At 57.8% G+C, this 17323-nt stretch overlaps 2 protein-coding genes across 6 annotated transcripts in view; both read left to right on the top strand.

Annotated features, from left to right (window-relative positions):
- EHBP1 (EH domain binding protein 1) overlaps positions 1 to 1261 on the top strand; it is a 320086-nt gene extending 318825 nt beyond the window's left edge. For all 4 annotated transcript variants that reach the window (XM_077814056.1, XM_077814055.1, XM_077814053.1 and 1 more), the window contains one exon: positions 192 to 1261. In XM_077814056.1, the coding sequence (XP_077670182.1) occupies positions 192 to 282 (91 nt within the window). In that variant the 3' untranslated portion in view covers positions 283 to 1261. The remainder of the gene's footprint in view (positions 1 to 191) is intronic.
- Positions 1262 to 9220: 7959 nt separating this feature from the next.
- OTX1 (orthodenticle homeobox 1) lies at positions 9221 to 15597 on the top strand. Of its 2 annotated transcripts, XM_077812038.1 has the most exons (4): positions 9221 to 9317; positions 10454 to 10605; positions 14839 to 14999; positions 15081 to 15597. In XM_077812038.1, the coding sequence occupies exons 1-4, from the start codon at positions 9221 to 9223 to the stop codon at positions 15595 to 15597; spliced, it is 927 nt and encodes a 308-aa protein (XP_077668164.1). The 2 variants fall into 2 exon arrangements, with proteins under 2 accessions (XP_077668164.1, XP_077668163.1); XM_077812037.1 differs by having other exon boundaries at positions 14839 to 15597.
- Positions 15598 to 17323: the final 1726 nt, after the last annotated feature.

Genomic DNA, 17323 nt, shown 5'->3' with positions numbered 1-17323 from the left:
GTAGCGATGATCCATTTTTAAGAAAATCAGACCATCACTAGAGCCCGATCCTCACACTAATGGTGCTATCACATCTAACTCTAGAGTGGTGCTCAATATCCAAATCCCTTTGGCAAATTAGCCTATAAAGAAGAACTGTGTGACCTTAGATAGAAAATGGACAATAATTGTATCTTGGGGTTGTTTTTCAGGGCTGAAGAAGAAGATGAACATTTGGAAAGAACTCTTGAACAAAACAAAGGCAAGATGGCCAAGAAAGAAGAGAAATGTGTCCTTCAGTGACTGGCCTTCCTGGAACAGATGCAGCTGCATTTTGTAGTCCAGACCTTTCTTACATTTTTAAAATACTGACCCCAAGACTGAAAAAAACCATATTACACGTCAATATTTCAAAAAAAATAAAACTTTTGCCCTTTCGTTAGGCCAGCTCTATACTGCGTTGTTTTCTGGATTTGTTATTTTTTTCCACTCAAGCAATATTATTCCAAACTAGCTTTGTACTATGATTTATTTGTGAGCTTAGTCATCATGTTGAAATTCCGTTAAATACATTTGCACAGAAACGTTGTGGTGGTGGTGGTGATATCAGAAATGTTTAAGAGAAAAAAATATGTCTGTCTGGATTTCTTTAGCTGGAGGAGGAATGAATTCTGAAATAAATATGTTTTTGTTGTAATAGGATTATAGAGGGGAAAATAGAAAACTAAAATCATGCTGAATGATTTCATCTAGTCCTGCCATATGTAATACTTAATAAGCTGTCTAAATTTTATAGTTAGATCTGACTCAATCCAGTTATTAAAATGTGCTATATTTACCAGTGTTTATTTCAGCAGCGTTTTACATTTTATTGTATGTATAATATACATTTAAGACTGTCTGATTTGCTCAGAGACTAGTTCTTTAACATATGGTTTGAAAAGAGCCTTGTGATCTGAAGATGTGATGTGAGATGGGGCTAATTGAAGTGCATCAGTTTACAGAAACATTTTGTCATTAAAGGCTATGCCATTTTTTATAATTATTTATTACATCTAGTTTTGTTCCCTTCTCCAATTTGTGGGATCTCTGCATTGGCTCCAGAACCTGTTCATATTTATTCTGTACCTATTAAAGTCTGATTTTGCCATTGTGTGCAAACCCCTCCCAGTTCATGTTCCCTTGGCTTACAGCGCTCTCATTTTTGTGAAAACTGTTTATTTATTACAAGACTGAGTCATATATAAATTTTCAATAAAAGCTGAATCTTTCTTACCGTTAACTGCTGCTGTCCTCTCTTCCCAGTGTGAAAAGTTTATTACCTCTGATTGTTTGGAGGGGGAGGGAGCTGAGGAAAGGTTAGTTAAGTTTTAAAATGAATTTGTAAAATATCTGCAAATGCAACAGCTCCCTACCTGAAACTGAACGGTCTAGCTACCAAAGATTCACCTTCAGACACAAAAATAAGAGTTTTGGGGGGAAATTAAAAAGCAATGGAAGTGATATTTATTTTTAAAACTTTCCCAGGTCTAAGCAATGTTTGTCCAGGAAGGTTCCAATTTCTCTTTCGGAGGCTGTTCCTGTTCGTATGGAGATTTTGCAAATCGGACCTCTGGTCACTGCTACTTTGTCAAAGATTTTCATAACTCGGAACATTGCATCATTTTCTTCACCTAACGATTCCCTTGCAGTGTCGTGCCTTTCACAGCTCAGTGGGCCAGATCAAAGCCCTTTGTTAACTCAGAGCGCTGCAGTTTTAAAATATATATATATAGAGAGAGAGAGGTAGAACCAAGCCAGACCAAAAGTTCAACTTTTTACGTGGCGTATTCCTGTATTCGCCTGCTCAGCTCATTCCAGCCGCAAACAAACCCTCTTCTGCAAGGGGACCCCTAACAAAAGGAAGTCTGTTCGACAAGTCGGAAGACCTGAAAATAATAATGCAGCAGGCTGATGCTTCAGAGTGTCAGAGAGGTTTTACAAGAAAATATAAATCATGCTTCAGTTGGGAAGGAACAGCCCCGTCGCGCACACAAGAATGCAGCAGCTCCAATCGGCGCCTGCCAAGGCCTGGGGAAAAGTTCCTGTGAAGTTTCTAGGAAGGGACCCAGTGGCTCCGCTTGCACTTGCTGGGAGCTGGCCCTGCAATAGTCCTGTTCGTTAAGAGTCGCCAGAGACCCCGTTTGAAAATTGCCCCGTCCAATCGCTGCCAAATCCAGCCAAGTGGGGCCAGGACTGAGCTTCCCAACTCAGGAGCTGCTCCTGCGGCTGCCGGCGCTGGTGCGTTTCCCGGACCAGTGCAGGGAGAATCCACGATATGTTACCAAATCCACATCGTGAATAATCCGGTTAAAATGATAACGAGCGCCAGGGTAAATACTAGGGCTCTGGGCTTGGCTCTGCCCGGAACGGGAATCGCTTTCCGAGCTGGTTCATGTGCTCAATGAATTAAACCTCTTATCTCCTTCGATTAGGGGATGAAATTCGGGCCAGGATCTGTCTCTTTCTCTCTCTCCCCCTCGCCCTTTGACTACATCCCCCCACCACCTCCCGAGGTTTTTTATTATTATTATTATTATTATTATTTTGGTTTTGTTTTCCTCCTGCTGCCGTCCGCCTTTCCAAGCCGCTCTTCGTTTGGGCAGAGACGAGTGGGCCCTTTTTGTTTTAATGTAGGTTAATGCGGTTTATTGGGTCCTAAGAGTCAGATGAGAATTTGTTAATTTGCAGCGAACATCTGTTTACCCTCGCAGCCCCTTTGGCTGTGGGGCTGGGAGCAGGAGCCCGTTCTAATGACACCAGCCCTGGCGGAGTCCTCGCTGCTGTGATTAAAGAGGGAAAAATAAGTTTTGACAGCTGACGTCCTCTTTGGCCTTTTAAAACTTTCCCATTAATTTGCTGATCGCTTCTCAGTTTGGCTTCCCTGAGCAGGTTCTCTGCAATGCGCGGCTCTGGCTACTTCTAGCCAGGCAGCTCCAGGGATGGATTATTCAGCCCTCCCCCGGTTTGGGTTTGAGTTGTGGAGAAGAGGGGGCGCTGGGACTTCCCAGCGGTCTGCAGGCAGCCTGGGCTCAGGGGGTGATGCTTGGACACCGAGTAGAGAACCAACACAATACAATGCAGGCTGCTAGATGCGGCGTTGGCCACTAAGAACGATTGCTGGTTTGGAAGGGGGGAAACGCGCTCCCCAGAAAAAGGAGGAGGGAAATATTGTCAGTCGAGCTTGTTTTCGGTGTCTGGGCCAGCAGTGTTAAACTAGAAGCCTGGCTGTGTATGTTAGTCGCCGGGAGTGAAAGTAAATGCTGGGCTTCTCTCCCGAAGTATTTATAGCTTGGTTCTTTAACTTCCTCTCTGTGGAGCCTGAGCTGCAAAGCAGCCCATCGGGAAGCCCCTCCTGAAAAGCCAAAGGCAGTTCCCACCAGCCAGGCTACACGCTATGGGCTTGGGGGAGGGGGGTAAAAATGGTGACGCTAAATGCAATGAATGCCCCCAGATTGCCCTAGCAGCTGTAGCTCGAGAGGTACTTCGTGTTTCTGGCAGCAGATCGGCACTGTCTGTCGGAAGCGCTCAGGGAACCTGCTTCGGAAAGGAACCTGCCCCAGCCAGTGTCTCAGCCCGCAGACCCCCTCCAGCCTGTCCTGTGCAGAGCTTCAGAGAGACCCGGCTGCCGCCGTATGAATGGGGAACCCGCCCGCTCCGTGACCTGCCCCAGCACCGGGGAACGGAAGCCCCCCATCCCAAAAAATCCCCTCCCCTCCCCGTGCCCCAGCCAGCCCTGCACCTTGCCCCGAGGGCGGCTGCGGGAAGGGAAGGCAGAGCCGGGCTGCACCTTACCTGTGCGCACAAGCTAGCGCTTCCCCCTGGGTACAAGCAGAGGGAGTCCGAGCTGGGGGCCCTGGGGTCTGGGGCAGAATCCAGGAGCCTTCCGCCGGCGCCCCGTCCCGAGCGGGGCCCTTTGGGGGCACGGCCGGCCCCGTCCAGCGCGGTCCCTGGAGGTGGCTCCTCGCGGGACAGGGCAACCTGGCTCCCCCCCTCCGCCTCCGCCGCCGCCGCTCCTTCTCCGCCAGCGCAGTGTGCGCGCCAGGCGGCAGCCCCGGGTCCTCCGCGCTGCACGCCGCGCCAAACTTTTCTCTCGCTCGCTCGCTCTCTGCCTTGTGCCCCCTGCCTCCCCTTAATCCAGGGCTTTTATGGGCTGAGCGTTCAGAAAATGCGCCTGCAATTTGGGATTAGACAACCACTCTGATTACACTCGCGCTCACAAAAAGGGGCCAGTGCTACTTGATACCTTCGCCCTTCCCGAGCCCGGGTCCCATCCTGTGGCGCTGAGCAGGGGCGCGGGGAGGGCCGGGCGGACACTCCTACGGAGCCGAGCACCCAAAGGCTTCGCCTCCATCTGCCCCTGTGCATGGCGAAACCCTCTGGACGAATAACCAGGAGCCGATTAATGGGGGGGGGGAATATAGCTAATAATATTGTATTTCTGGCAAGGGGCTCGATTGGATCTGGCGAGGCTCCCTCTGCCAGGACAAGCGCTTTGGAGATCAGCCCTTCCTGGCTCAAAAACTGGCCCCAAACTCATTGTCTGCCGCGCTGGGACAAAGGCTCAGGTGCCTGGGAGCAGCTGGCCCCCTGGGCGGACAATGGCAAAGGTAGGCCCCCGGGGGAGGGGTGTCCCCAGCCAGGCCTTTTCTCTTTTTTTTTTTTTTTTTTTTTTTGTGAATGGGCTGCGGCGCCTTTGTTCTGCGGAGAAGTGGCCGTGTCGCTGACTTTTGCGGACTATAGAAAGATCTTGTAAACCTCCTTTTCTTTCGTCCGCCCCCCCGCCCCCCTTTGATTAGATGTCCCCTCATCGCCCGAAAAAATGTAATTTCGTTGGGCTGGCGGTCACTTCCTTTGAACATTAGCTCGCTTTCAGCTCCAACTTCAATGAGAAGGAGTTGATTTTGAGAGATCAACAAAAGACCCGCACCGAAGCCTTATTAAAGGTCCTAAGCAGATCTCCTGGACCCTTTGAGAAGCAGTTAAGGAAACAGTGTGCATCCATGATATTCTGTTACCGTATTTTATTGGGACGCCAAAGGAAAGTGTCTCGTGGAAAGACACTTACTTTGATGCCCGGCCGCGTTTAATTTATTTTGCTGGCAACGAGTCGATTTTTTTTTTTTTGCATTTTATTATTTTTACCCCTTTTCAGCTTTCCCTTTGTGTTATTAGACATTCTCCTGGTAAACTACAAAAAGAAGGAGTAATTCTTAGGAGGGGATTAGGGCCCTTCGTTAATATTTATGAGACGGTGCAACTTAAACCTATATATGGATGGGTAATTGTGTGGCCTACAGTTTGGAGAGAAAAGACAAAGTTAATGGTCACCAATGGCCATTTCTGCCACTTCCTTCGTTTTGTGAAAACAATCGGCGCGTTTCCAGGAAAGGTTTTAACCGATTTTCAGCAACGGGCCATTTTAATGTTTCAGAAAGGGGGGGAGAAAAGCCATCCCAGGCCAGGACAATTCGCAGACCCCTTGTCTCCGAGCCTACGTCCTGCCCACACAAACGGGAAGGAAGGGTCCCGTTTTAAGCGCCTCGCCAGGGGAAGACCAGCCGTCGGGATTATAAACGTCTGTGCACATGTAACGAGTGTGTCAGGCAAGAGCGTACGAAAGACTGGGGGTGGGGGGTGCAAACTTTAGGCGACTGAGTGGGGGTCGCGGAGAAAAAAGCCACGCTCGGGGAGGACTAGGAGGAAATCGCTCCCCATCCCCAGGGGCCGGGTGCGGGGATCTCGCCCCTTTAGACCCTCAGTCCAGGGTTTCTCGCTGTGGGTCCGGGTTCAGCGGGCGCCTGCCCGCGCACATACAACCGGACGCGCACACGCAGCAAGTGAACGTGCAAAAGTTCGCCCCGGGCCCCAGGGCCCGCCGGGGTGCAGGGGGCGGGTCGGCCCCGGGCCTCTGCCCGCCGCCGGCTCTCTGGAGCTCCCCGGGCTTGGCTCGGGACGGCCCCCGCGCTCGGACGGGCTTTGCCTGGGGCGGGGAGCGGAGCCCGGGCGCCGCGCACGGGGGCGGGGGGCAAGAGGCGCCCCGGCCGCGGGCAGAGCCAGCCCTGGGGGAGCCGGCGCGCGCCGCGGGGCCGGGGTGGAGTGGGGCGCCCGGGGGGGGGCGGGGAGCGGGGGGGGGGGCGTGCGGAGGTAGCCCGCATCCCGCGCTGCCATTGCCCAGGCGGCTGTCAGTCAGGCGCGGGGCGGCCGGGGATTGGCGCCGGGGCTGGTTACGCACTCGCCTCGCGCGCACATACAAGGGTAGGGCCGTGGAAAGGTGATCAATCTCCATCAGGCTACATTGCCAATCACCGGCGCGCCCGGGCCAGACCGCTCCTGCCGCCAGGTAAACGCGCCGGGTCCCGGACCGGGCTGCCCGGCCCCCCCGGGTCTGCCCCCCCCCCCGCAGCTCCCGCCGCCAGAAGTTAGCGCTGGGCTGCCGAAGAAAGTACGAGGCGCAGCCCCCGCCCCGAGTGGCAGAGCGGGGCCGGGGGGGGGAGCCAGCTGCCGACCCTGGGTCCCGGCGCTGCTGGCCGGGGAGCGGAGCCGGGACCCGCTTCGCGGCGTTGCACTGGGAGCTGCGGGGCAGGTGAGGCGGAGGCGCCCGGCTCCTGCTCGCTCTGCGCCCCGCGCCCGGGACCTGGTGGGGCGGCGGGGGGGGGGGAGCTGTGGCGGCGCCCCGGCCCCCTCTGCCCTGCCTGGGACCCCGTGGGAGGAGCCCGGGCTGCCCGCTTCTCCTCTCCAGACTTTGCAACTCCGCTGCGGAGCCCCCGCACCCCGGGCAGCCCGGCAGGGTCCCGCGCGGGGGTGGCGAAGCCCCGCACTTGGATGGTGGGGGGGGGTTGGGGCTGTTTGATTTAAGCTGAAGGTGAGCGCCCCCGCCCCGGCTCGTAGCCTCCTGGAGCGCCTCGCCTCGCCTCACCCCCTCCCTGGGATGGTGACACTGCAGGGCTGGCAAACAAACTTACATAATGACTGCACGGGCCAAATCACTCCCGGCTCAGCCCGACGCATCTCCAGGAGCCGCTCTGGCGGCATCTGCTCGGGGGAGAGCGCTGGCTTCTCGGGCCGGGGCTGGCCTGGCCTGGCCTAACGTGCTGGCTTCAGTGGTCCATTTCCTAGCCACGGATCCGCTTTCGAGCCCCCTCTCTCTTGGGGCTGGGGCGCCTCTGTTTACACGGAGTAGTCTTAATTCCCTCGGATGGAGAGGCGCGGGTGCTTACAGTTAGGGGGGTCTCCGGGAGGCTAGGTCGGTCTCATTCAACCCCCCAGGGCCTGAAGGGTTAGGATACTTTGCAGTGAGGACTCGGTCGTGTCGGGAAAGAGGCTATATGGAGAAGTAACGATAGGCCTCTTTGGAAACCTCCTGTAAACGTATCTGTGCCGTTCGCTTATTCCAAGCTGCTAACTCAACCGGATGTATTTAATTTCCACACAGACACTAAAAACGAAAGTAGAGGGGATCCCAGTGTCCAAATGCAATAGGTTAGCCTGGGAGCTGGAGGACAGAGGTGCTGGTGCGGGGTGTGCGTGTCGGTGCGCTTCTGCTTGAAGTGCTTTCCATCCGACACAGAGTTTACACTTTGGTGCGTTGGCTCTCAGCACCCCCACGATACAAATTGTTCCAGCACCCCTGGAGGATGCAAATTAATTTGGAAATAGTCTTACCAGCGAAAACAAACAGCCCCCCTCCCCTTTTAATCAGTCTGGTGTAAATACAGGAAACTCAGCTGGAGACAACATGGCCCTCAACACAATTAAAGTTTCTAGCTGGTGATTAATCGTGATTAGAGCCGCCGCCATCTGTTGCTGGGTGGATTTAGGATTTTGTTTCTTTGGTTTGTCTCGTCTAATTTTTCTCGCGGGGTAATGAGGGTTCTTGGGCGCCTGTGGGCAGCGGAGAGAGATTCCTGGGTCTGGAGACGGGATCAAGGTTGTGGATTTTACCTGGAGACCTCGCTCCGAGACAAAAACAAATACAGTCCAGCTCCCGGGATCTCCGCGGCCCTGCTGTAAATTCCTTACATCAGGGGAATGCTGGCGAACAGCAAAAACCGAACCCAGAATTCGCAGGAAAGCGGGCGGAGAAGTGTCCGAGTTGGCACTTCTCAGAGCCCTGTAATGGCTCCCAGCAAGGCATGGCAGGAAAGAAACTCTCTGGCCATTTCTCGTTTTATTTATTTAGAATAAAATCCCTAGTGAGAGACCGTGGAACCCCCCCCCCCCACACACACACACACACACACACACGTTGTGCCTTTCGGTAAATTTGTTCCCGTCACCCCTACGGGAGGAACCCCCTGGAATATGAATTTCAAAGTGACTGTAAATCGGTTTGTTTTTTAACTACTCGCCATTTCTAATTAAAATGTCCCCTTCTGCTCGCTCTTAAATTAATTATACGTCCCCCCCTTTTGGTATCTCGTTTTGATTTCTAATCCAATTATCTTTTTAAATAATTGCTTTATCTTCCCCATCACTTGTATTGTGCCCCCCTCCAAGCCCCACGGCGATTGTATGTTAATGTGACTCTGCTTAAAAAACTATTCCCCCCCCCCCCCCAGCTCGACTCTGGTACTTTCTTATTTCACTTCGTTTGGGAGGGGTATGGCCATATTGATTGCCCCCCCTCGCCGCCCTCTTCTCTACATGCGCAAAAACTTTAAAACCGTAATAACTGACAACGAAAAGGGGGGGGGGACTTTCGATTTTATTTGCACGACAGGATTTTTTGGCGCAGAGCGAAATAAAGCCCTGTTTGCAGCGAGCAGGGGGCTTTTCAGGCTGCCCTGCTGTGCGCTTGCGCCTCTCTCTTTGCGCCCCAAACGATTTCATTTAATGCACAAAAAATAGTCCCAACTTCCCTACGCTTTCGATTATTTGCAATCGTTGTTTTTTAAATTGTATTTCTTTGCGCTTGATCTGCACCGCTCTGGTCTGGCTGTAAAACTCCGAATCCCAGCGGTTTGTGTTGTGCCCTGGAAGCAACCTGGCTTGTCGATTCCGCTCCGAAGAGCTGCTGATGTCTGTCTGGTTTTGTGTGTTTTCTTTTTTTGTTTGTTTCTTTTAGGGAGCGGGGAGTCTCTCCAGCGCCCGGATTTTCTGCCATCGCCTGGAAGAACCAATTTTGTGACTTCGAGAAATTTTAGACAGACTTTTTAATATATATATATATAAATTGGGGAAAATCTTTCCAGCTTTTAGCATGATGTCTTACCTCAAACAGCCCCCCTATGGCATGAATGGGCTGGGGCTGACCGGACCTGCTATGGACCTACTGCATCCCTCGGTGGGCTATCCGGGTGAGCATCAAACCACTTTAATTTCCTTTGCCCCTCTATCAGTCCGGTTACACTGCTCACCTGGGACAAGTTTGTACGAAGTCATTTTTCTCCTGTCTTCTTGCAACGAAGATGAGAACAATGGGATATTTCTTCCACTCCAAGACTGTGCTTTCAAAAATACCCAGGGTACCTTTTGAAAAAAGATTTAAAAGAACAAATCTGCTCGTTAGATCCTTTTAAAAGTAATTTTTACTCTCAAAATTAACGAGGGTGAGAATCAACAGGATTTCAATAGAGAAATCTCCTTCCCCCAACAACTAGTTTTTGTACGATCAGATAAGAAGTTTGAAAAGTTTAAATGTCTCTTTAATTCGTGTGCTTTTTTTAACAGTGGGAAACTCTTTCGAATAGTTAACTTTGTTATTTTAAAAATAATGAATTTAACGAAACTCGTACCCAACTCCACAGAGGTGCTGCACTGTTCCCAGCTCGGCGTGTTCCTAACTTGTGTGTTGTGATTCTCCCCCGCTCGATTTTTTTCTCCCCTGGATTGTAATTTAAACACACAAACCAACCCTGAAAACTCCCCTCCGGGGTCTTGCAGAGGCCGCTGTGTAATGGTGTTGTGTATGGATTGGGGGGTCGGGGGGTTCGCAATCCGCTTTGCGTTCCCCGCCGGATTTTGCCTCGTCAGTTTCACTTCGGCCTTAACTTTTGGAGCCCGTTTGCTTGCTCGCATTTCCACCCCTGTCTCCCGCCTCTTTAAAAACATCTTTTTTAGGAATCTCCCTTCCCCATCCTAATGCCACGAAGCCTGGCTTCTGGGGAGCGTTGAAACGCAACATAAATACACTTGGTATAACTATAGACTGTGCATTTTGCTGGGAGGGAGAGATGGGGGCTGGTAGTTTCTCTGATATTAACCGGTATTTAATTGCCAAATTAGTTGATTTCCCTCCCGGCCCCGCTCCCTAGCACCGGTTTCTTTTCTTTGAATGCTTGGCTGTGAATCCTGCGAACCCCCCGATCTGTAGCAAGGGGCTTGCAGGGCCCGGCTCCGCGCCCCGGCCCGGGAGATTCCGCGGTGGGGGGCCCCCGAGGGCGGGGGTCCGTGTGTCTGATCCGCTTGTTTCTGTCTCTCCCGGGTCCTGCAGCCACCCCGCGGAAGCAGCGGCGGGAGCGCACCACCTTCACCCGCTCGCAGCTCGATGTGCTGGAGGCGCTGTTCGCCAAGACCCGCTACCCGGACATCTTCATGCGAGAGGAGGTGGCGCTGAAGATCAACCTGCCCGAGTCCAGAGTCCAGGTCCGGTACCGTCTCTCCCGCCGCAGGGCCAGCAGCTGCGGGGGGGGGGGGTAGAGGGAGCCCCAGTGCAAACGACCAGGGACGGGGGAACTTCCTGGGCGCGCCGCCGCTGCCTGCTGCGGGGCCGGGGCACGGCTGGGCTGGGACGCAGGGGCTGCTCACCCGGGTGCCGGAGCCCTGCCTGCCGCACTGTCCAGCCCATCGCACACACTCGCACTCCCCCGCCCGGGCCTCCTCTGACGAAGTGCTCCGGCAATGGCCAGCCCAGGGGCTGGGAGGACACGTCCGGGCCCTAGATCCCACAGCCGGAGGGGCAGGGACCTGGCCAGATCCACCTTCGAGCAGCTCCCAGGGCGGCCTGCCCTCCCGACCCTGCTTCGGGTTGGGGGGGCCCCCAGCCTGAGACCCGCTTCAGCTCCCTGGCTGCTGCGGACAGGCGAATGCTGGAGCCCCGCACTGGGCTGGCTGTCGGGGGAGCCGAGCCAGGGGGCTTGCCCGCCCTTCTGCGCCCCTGGGTTTGCGCGGAAGCTCAGCGCCTCTGGCGGGGAGAGGCGCAGCCCCCGGAGCCGGCCGCGGCCAAGGGGCGTTTGAGGAGCCGGCGTGGATCGTTCAGGCCGAGAGGGGCGATTTTATTCCTGGCTTTTGGAGGCCTTTCCCCCGGCTCTGCTCTCCGGCTGGTCCCAGCCACCCCTCCCGCGCCCTGGAGCCGCTCGCTGCCCCTGCCTGGCCTAGGCTGGGAACGCCCCCCCTCCCCCCAACGCTGGCCTCAAGCTCCGCGGCCGCGCAGCGCCCTGCCCGAGGGCGGGGGCGACGGGAGCCGCCCCCCTTTACAATGGGAAATCAGGCCGCGCGGGAGGGAGCCCCACGGGCTGGGGAGCTCGCCAGCCTGCCCAGGGTGTCCCCTCGCGGTGGAAACGCCGGCAGCCTGGGCGCCGGAGCCTGATTTGCGGAATAAAGGCTAATCCTGTCCCCTGCGCCCCCAGCAGCGCGGGCCCCGTGTCTCTCTGCAGGTGGGGGCGGGGGGCAGCCCCGGCCAGGGGGATCCAGCCGCAGTCCACCCTGGACACCCCCCTAGAGCGGCACCATCCCTCGCCATGGGCCCGCCGGCCAGCCCGGCCCTGGTGACTTTTCCTGGGCGCTCTTTCCTGGCTGCAGCCTCGGGCGTAGGCCCTTGGGGTGGGGTGTGGAGGATGCTTTAAAAACCAGCTCCCGGGCCCGGGTGAGGGGCCAGTCGCGCGCCCGGCCTGGGACACGTGGGTGCGGGGCAGGGGGCGGGGGCGCAGAAATGGCCCCTCCGGCCTGGAGGAGGTGGCAGGAGAGGGAGGAAGCGGGGCTGTTACCCGGCCGCGGGAGGGCTCCCTGGCGCCGCGTTTGGTCCAGGTGCCAGCACCGGGGCAGGGACAGAGGCAAACTCAGCCCCCGAGACTGCAGTGTCCCCCCACCGCCACCTCCCAGCTGACAGACACACACCACAGGCCTTCCGGACAGACAGACCCGTCTCTGCAGTGTGGGGCCGGGCTGCCTCTCCCCTTGCAGGCAGGGGAGAGTAAGTCTAGCTCTGTCCTGGGCCCCTAGCCCTGGCTAATGGGTGGGAAGGGGGCCGTGCTCCGCCTCTCTCGGGGGGGCTGGTTTTTCTGGTAGGCTCAGTGAGGTCCCTTTTGCTGTGCCCCAAGTCCCTGAGCGGGGGGGAGGGCTACGGGGGGGGGTGCTGGTCACTATGTCCCTGCTCGGTGCTGTCCTAGCCAGGGATCCGGGCTGCTCTGCTGGGGGCTGATCCCATTGGGCCCATTTCTCTGCCGGCTAATGGGGGTGCCCGGCGCTGCAGGTGAGAGTTCTGGTGGTGGGAGCGGGATGCTGGGCCCCTCTCCCTTGAGGAGATGCGTGCTGTGCTGGGGTGGAGCGGAACGGGGCTGGATTGATCAGGACCCAGAACGTGTTCCCTCCTTCGCAGCTGTGCTGGGGGGGGGGATAGCTGGGAGCATTGCGTGCTGTGCCCCTCTTCCTGGGGGACAGTGCGGGGGAGGGAGCGAAGCTGGGTGCTGATCACTCCGTGCTCTCCGCGGGCTGGGGGAATTAGGTGCTGTGTTGAAAGCTCATTGCTCTGGGGGCTGCGTCGGGGAACGGGTTGAGGTGCTGGTTGGGGAAGAAGGATGCTGGGGCCGAGCGGGGAGTGCTGGGCACTGATGGGGCCGGTATGCCTTGTGGGCTGGGGGGCTCTGGAGGATGGAAGGGAGAGCTGGGGATGGTGCAGAGGTGGGCTGCCGGGGAATGGGTAGGCTGGGTGCTGATGGGTTTGTTCTTCCTTGCAGGATGGGTGGGGTATAATGGGGTGGTCCTGGATGCCGAGGGCTTCAGTCTCCTTTGCAGGTGGGGAGCTGGCCGCTCTGCTGCGGGAGGCCAGGGGGAAGCTGGCTGTGCCCTGGGGGAAGCAGGTACTGCTGGGTCTGCTCTCCCTGCTAGTCCCGGGGATGGGTGACGGAGCTGGGTGGTGTGCGGGGTTTAGTTTGGAAGTCGGCTAATGGCGGGGGGCTGCGGGTAGTGAGGAAACTCGACGCTAACGTTGTTTTCCCTTGTGGGTGGGGGGTGGGTGCTGGGCATAGGCGCTGGTTGGCAGGGACAGTGGAGGAGCTGGCAGTCAATGGCCTATCCCTCCTTGCAAGGAGGGGGATGGGTCCTGTGAGTGAGTCTTATGGCTGGGGGGTGCAGGGTGGGGCATAGTGTGGGAGCCTGGGGGATGGAGTTGGTGCTCCTGGGACTCACAGCTGGTGGATGGGTGTGGGTGCTGGGAGTTATGGCTAAAGGGTGGTTGGGTGTGGATGGGTGCTGCGGGGGCTTTGTGTCAGTGGATGGGTGCAGGTGCCGGGGGGACTGGGCACCAGTGAATTACTGTCTTGCATGCTGTCTTGTCTTGCATGCTGGTGGACAGCTTGTGCTGGTGAATGTCTGGGGATGCTGATAGCTGTCGGGGTACGGGTGGATAGTGCTGGGTGCCAGTGAGTGGCTGTGGGCTGGTGGAAGGCTAGGCATGCCAGAAGCTGTCTGGGGTTCCAGTGGGTGGCTGTGAGTGTTGGTTGGGGCGCTCGGGTGCTGGTGGATGGGTATGGATGCTTGGGGACTGGGTGCCAGTGGCTATGGGTGCTGAGTGAAGTGGGTGCCAGCAGCTGGTTATGGGTAATGGTGGCTGTTCAGGGTGCTTGGGGGATGGCTGCGGTGCTAGGGGAAATGGGTGTTGCTGGCTGTTCAGGGTGCCTGGGGGGTGGGGGATACCTATGGGTTCTAGAGGAAGTGGCTGTTACGATGCTTGAGGATTGGCTACAGATGCTCAGGGGCTGCCTGCCAGCAGATGGCTATGGGTCCTGGGGGATTGGGTGCCAGAGGCTGGTGCGGGGGGGGGGCTGGGTGCCAGGGGTTGGCTATCTGTGCCGGGGGGGCTGGGTGCCAGCAGATGGCTATGGGTCCTGGGGGACTGGGTGCCAGGGGCTGGTGCGGGGGGGGGGGGCTGGGTGCCAGGGGCTGGCTATCTGTGCCGGGGGGGCTGGGTGCCAGGGGCTGGTTACAGGTGCGGGGGGGGGGGACTGGGTGCCAGGGGCTGGCTATCTGTGCCGGGGGGCCTGGGTGCCAGCAGATGGCTATGGGTCCTGGGGGACTGGGTGCCAGGGGCTGGTTACAGGTGCGGGGGGGGGGCTGGGTGCCAGGGGCTGGCTATCTGTGCCGGGGGGCCTGGGTGCCAGCAGATGGCTATGGGTCCTGGGGGCCTGGGTGCCAGGGGCTGGTTACAGGTGCGGGGGGGGGACTGGGTGCCAGGGGCTGGCTATCTGTGCAGGGGGGCCTGGGTGCCAGCAGATGGCTATGGGTCCTGAGGGACTGGGTGCCAGGGGCTGGTTACAGGTGCGGGGGGGGGGCTGGGTGCCAGGGGCTGGCTATCTGTGCCGGGGGGCCTGGGTGCCAGCAGATGGCTATGGGTCCTGGGGGACTGGGTGCCAGGGGCTGGCTATCTGTGCAGGGGGGCCTGGGTGCCAGCAGATGGCTATGGGTCCTGGGGGACTGGGTGCCAGGGGCTGGTTACAGGTGCGGGGGGGGGCTGGGTGCCAGGGGCTGGCTATCTGTGCCGGGGGGCCTGGGTGCCAGCAGATGGCCACGGGGGCCGGGGGGGCTGGGCGCCGGGGGCTGGCGATGGGGGCTGGGGAAAGTGGGTGCCGGGGGCTGGCTGCTGACAGCTCGCTCTCCCCGCAGGTCTGGTTCAAGAACCGCCGGGCCAAGTGCCGGCAGCAGCAGCAGAGCGGCGGCGGGGCCAAGAGCCGGCCGGCCAAGAAGAAGCCGTCCCCGGCGCGGGAGAGCTCGGGCTCGGAGAGCAGCGGCCAGTTCACGCCCCCCGCCGTCTCCAGCTCCGGCTCGTCCTCCTCCTCCAGCTCCAGCTCCTCGGGCAGCGCGGCGGCGGCGCTGGGCAACCCCGCGGCGGCGGCCGCCTCCATCAGCGCCCCGGCCTCGTCCATCTGGAGCCCGGCCTCCATCTCCCCAGGCGCCGCGCCCTCGGCCGTGTCGGTGCCGGAGCCGCTGCCGCCCGGCGGCGCGTCCTGCATGCAGCGCTCGGTGTCCGGCGCCGCCTCCGCCTCCTACCCGATGTCCTACGGCCAGGGCGGCGGCTACGGCCAGGGCTACCCGGCGGCCCCCTCCTCCTCCTACTTCGGCGGCGTGGAGTGCAGCTCCTACCTGGCGCCCATGCACTCCCACCACCACCCGCACCAGCTCAGCCCCATGGCGCCCTCCTCCATGGCCGGCCACCACCACCACCCGCTGGGCCAGGGATCCGGCCACCACCACCACCATCACCACCACCACCAGGGCTACGGCAGCACGGGGCTGGCCTTCAACTCCCCCGACTGCCTGGACTACAAGGAGCCCGGCGCCGCCTCCTCCTGGAAACTCAACTTCAACTCCCCTGACTGCCTGGACTACAAGGACCAGGCCTCCTGGAGGTTCCAGGTCTTGTAGGCAGCGCCCGGCCCGGCCCGGCCCGGCTCGGCCCGGCTCCCCACTGGCCTTTTGCTACGTGAGAAACAAGGGCCTTCCTCCTGGCCCAGCCTGCGCCCACTGCTGGCCCCGCTGCTCCCTGCTCCGGAGCTGCCGTCGGTGTGTTTCCTTCTCCCGGGCAGGACTGGGTCTCCATGCCCCATGGTCATCATCATTCATCATCCCCGACCAAGAGCCCCCGGCTCAGGGCTGCTGGCTGAGATCTGCTGCTGGACCCTCCCCAGTAACTCCTATTTATTCCTTCTCCGCACCCGGGATTATTCCGTCCGGTGGGTTGATTTTTTTTCACACCAAACACACACACACAGCCCGGAAGAGGACTTCGGGGCGCCTCCCCTCCTCGATTTAAAAAGAAACGCGCCTTGGAGACACAGACTCCCCCCGCCGGCCGCCCCCCAGGTGTTGGACGACTCGACTCTCGAACTCCGTGTGTCAAGGGCAAGGCAGGGAGTGGAAGCCCCCTTTACACCCTGCCCCTGCAGACCCTGTGGACAGCTGTCTTTTGACGGTGGGGAGCCTCTGGGCTCTCGCCGTGGGATTGCCCAGCCTCTTGCTGCCGCAAGCAGCAGGAATGGTGTAAATATTCGGTCCGTTCCAGGGACCAGCATTGTTTTTAGTTGATGTTATTGGGTTGAAATTTTATCTTGAGTTTAACACGCAGGAAATTGAACTAAACAAAACTTCTCTCCTCCGCCCCCCTCCCTTCAAAAAAAAAAAAAAAATCTGCCGGCGGGGCCAGTCCAGATTCCCAGCGCTGCCTCTTTCCTCCCTTGGGGGTACTTCTCCTGGCGAATCAAACCCACTCCCGTGAGAAGAGGCGGGGAGGGCAGGCGATCTCGGATGGTGGTTTGGGGACCCGCTGTAAGGGGTGGGGAGGGGGAGCTGGGAAGGCTCGGGAGAGGGGGAAGGAAAGGCTTGTCCAGCGGATCCGCAGTCCCGATCCAGTTTACAGACCCAAAAAAAAAAAAAAAAAGAGGGGGAAAAAAAGGAAAAGGAAAAAAAAAAGCAGCTCAACTTCCCTCCCCTCCCTTTTAGCCCCCTCGGTTTGTCTAGTGAGTCTTTAGGGCTGCGGCCCTAGCCAGCCACGCCTGCGCATCTGTCTCGACGATGGGTTTTAACCGCTTTGCCCCTCGGTGGAAAAGGCATTTGTAAATTTGATGATTACGCCGTGATCCAACACGTACCTGTTGAAATGTAAGGCAACTCCTCCCCCTTTACCTACATAGCCCTATAATAAAATACAAACTAATGAAGCCCCTTGTCTGTGTCATACTTCCGAAGCGGGGCCCCTCGGAAAAGCCTCCGCGAGCTTCAATTTCCGCGGAGCATGCGAGGGCAGGGGCAGGATGATTTTTATTTACCCCGGGGGGAGGGCGTGCTGGCCCCTGCGCACTTTATTGCCCTGAGCTGCCTTTTAATGGCCATAATTGGATTGGCTTCCACTCAAAACTTCGGTGGGTTCCAGAGCGGGGAGACGGTGTGAATACCCCCCCCCCCAGGTTTGGTTTTTGGAAAAGCACGAGCGCTAACCAGCAGCGGCCCCAGAGCGTGTTTGTCTTTCAGGAACATCTGAAGTCTGACACGGAGTTTTCCCATTTTAATCGCCCATAGATTTCCCATTCAGCGCGGCTTGGTGAGCTCGGCCAAACCAGCCGCAGCCCGGCCTGGCTTGTTCCTTCGGGAAATC

The sequence above is a fragment of the Eretmochelys imbricata genome, chromosome 3, assembly GCF_965152235.1.
Source record: "Eretmochelys imbricata isolate rEreImb1 chromosome 3, rEreImb1.hap1, whole genome shotgun sequence".
NCBI lineage: Eukaryota > Metazoa > Chordata > Testudines > Cheloniidae > Eretmochelys > Eretmochelys imbricata.
This window is presented reverse-complemented; position numbering and strand designations above follow the sequence as displayed.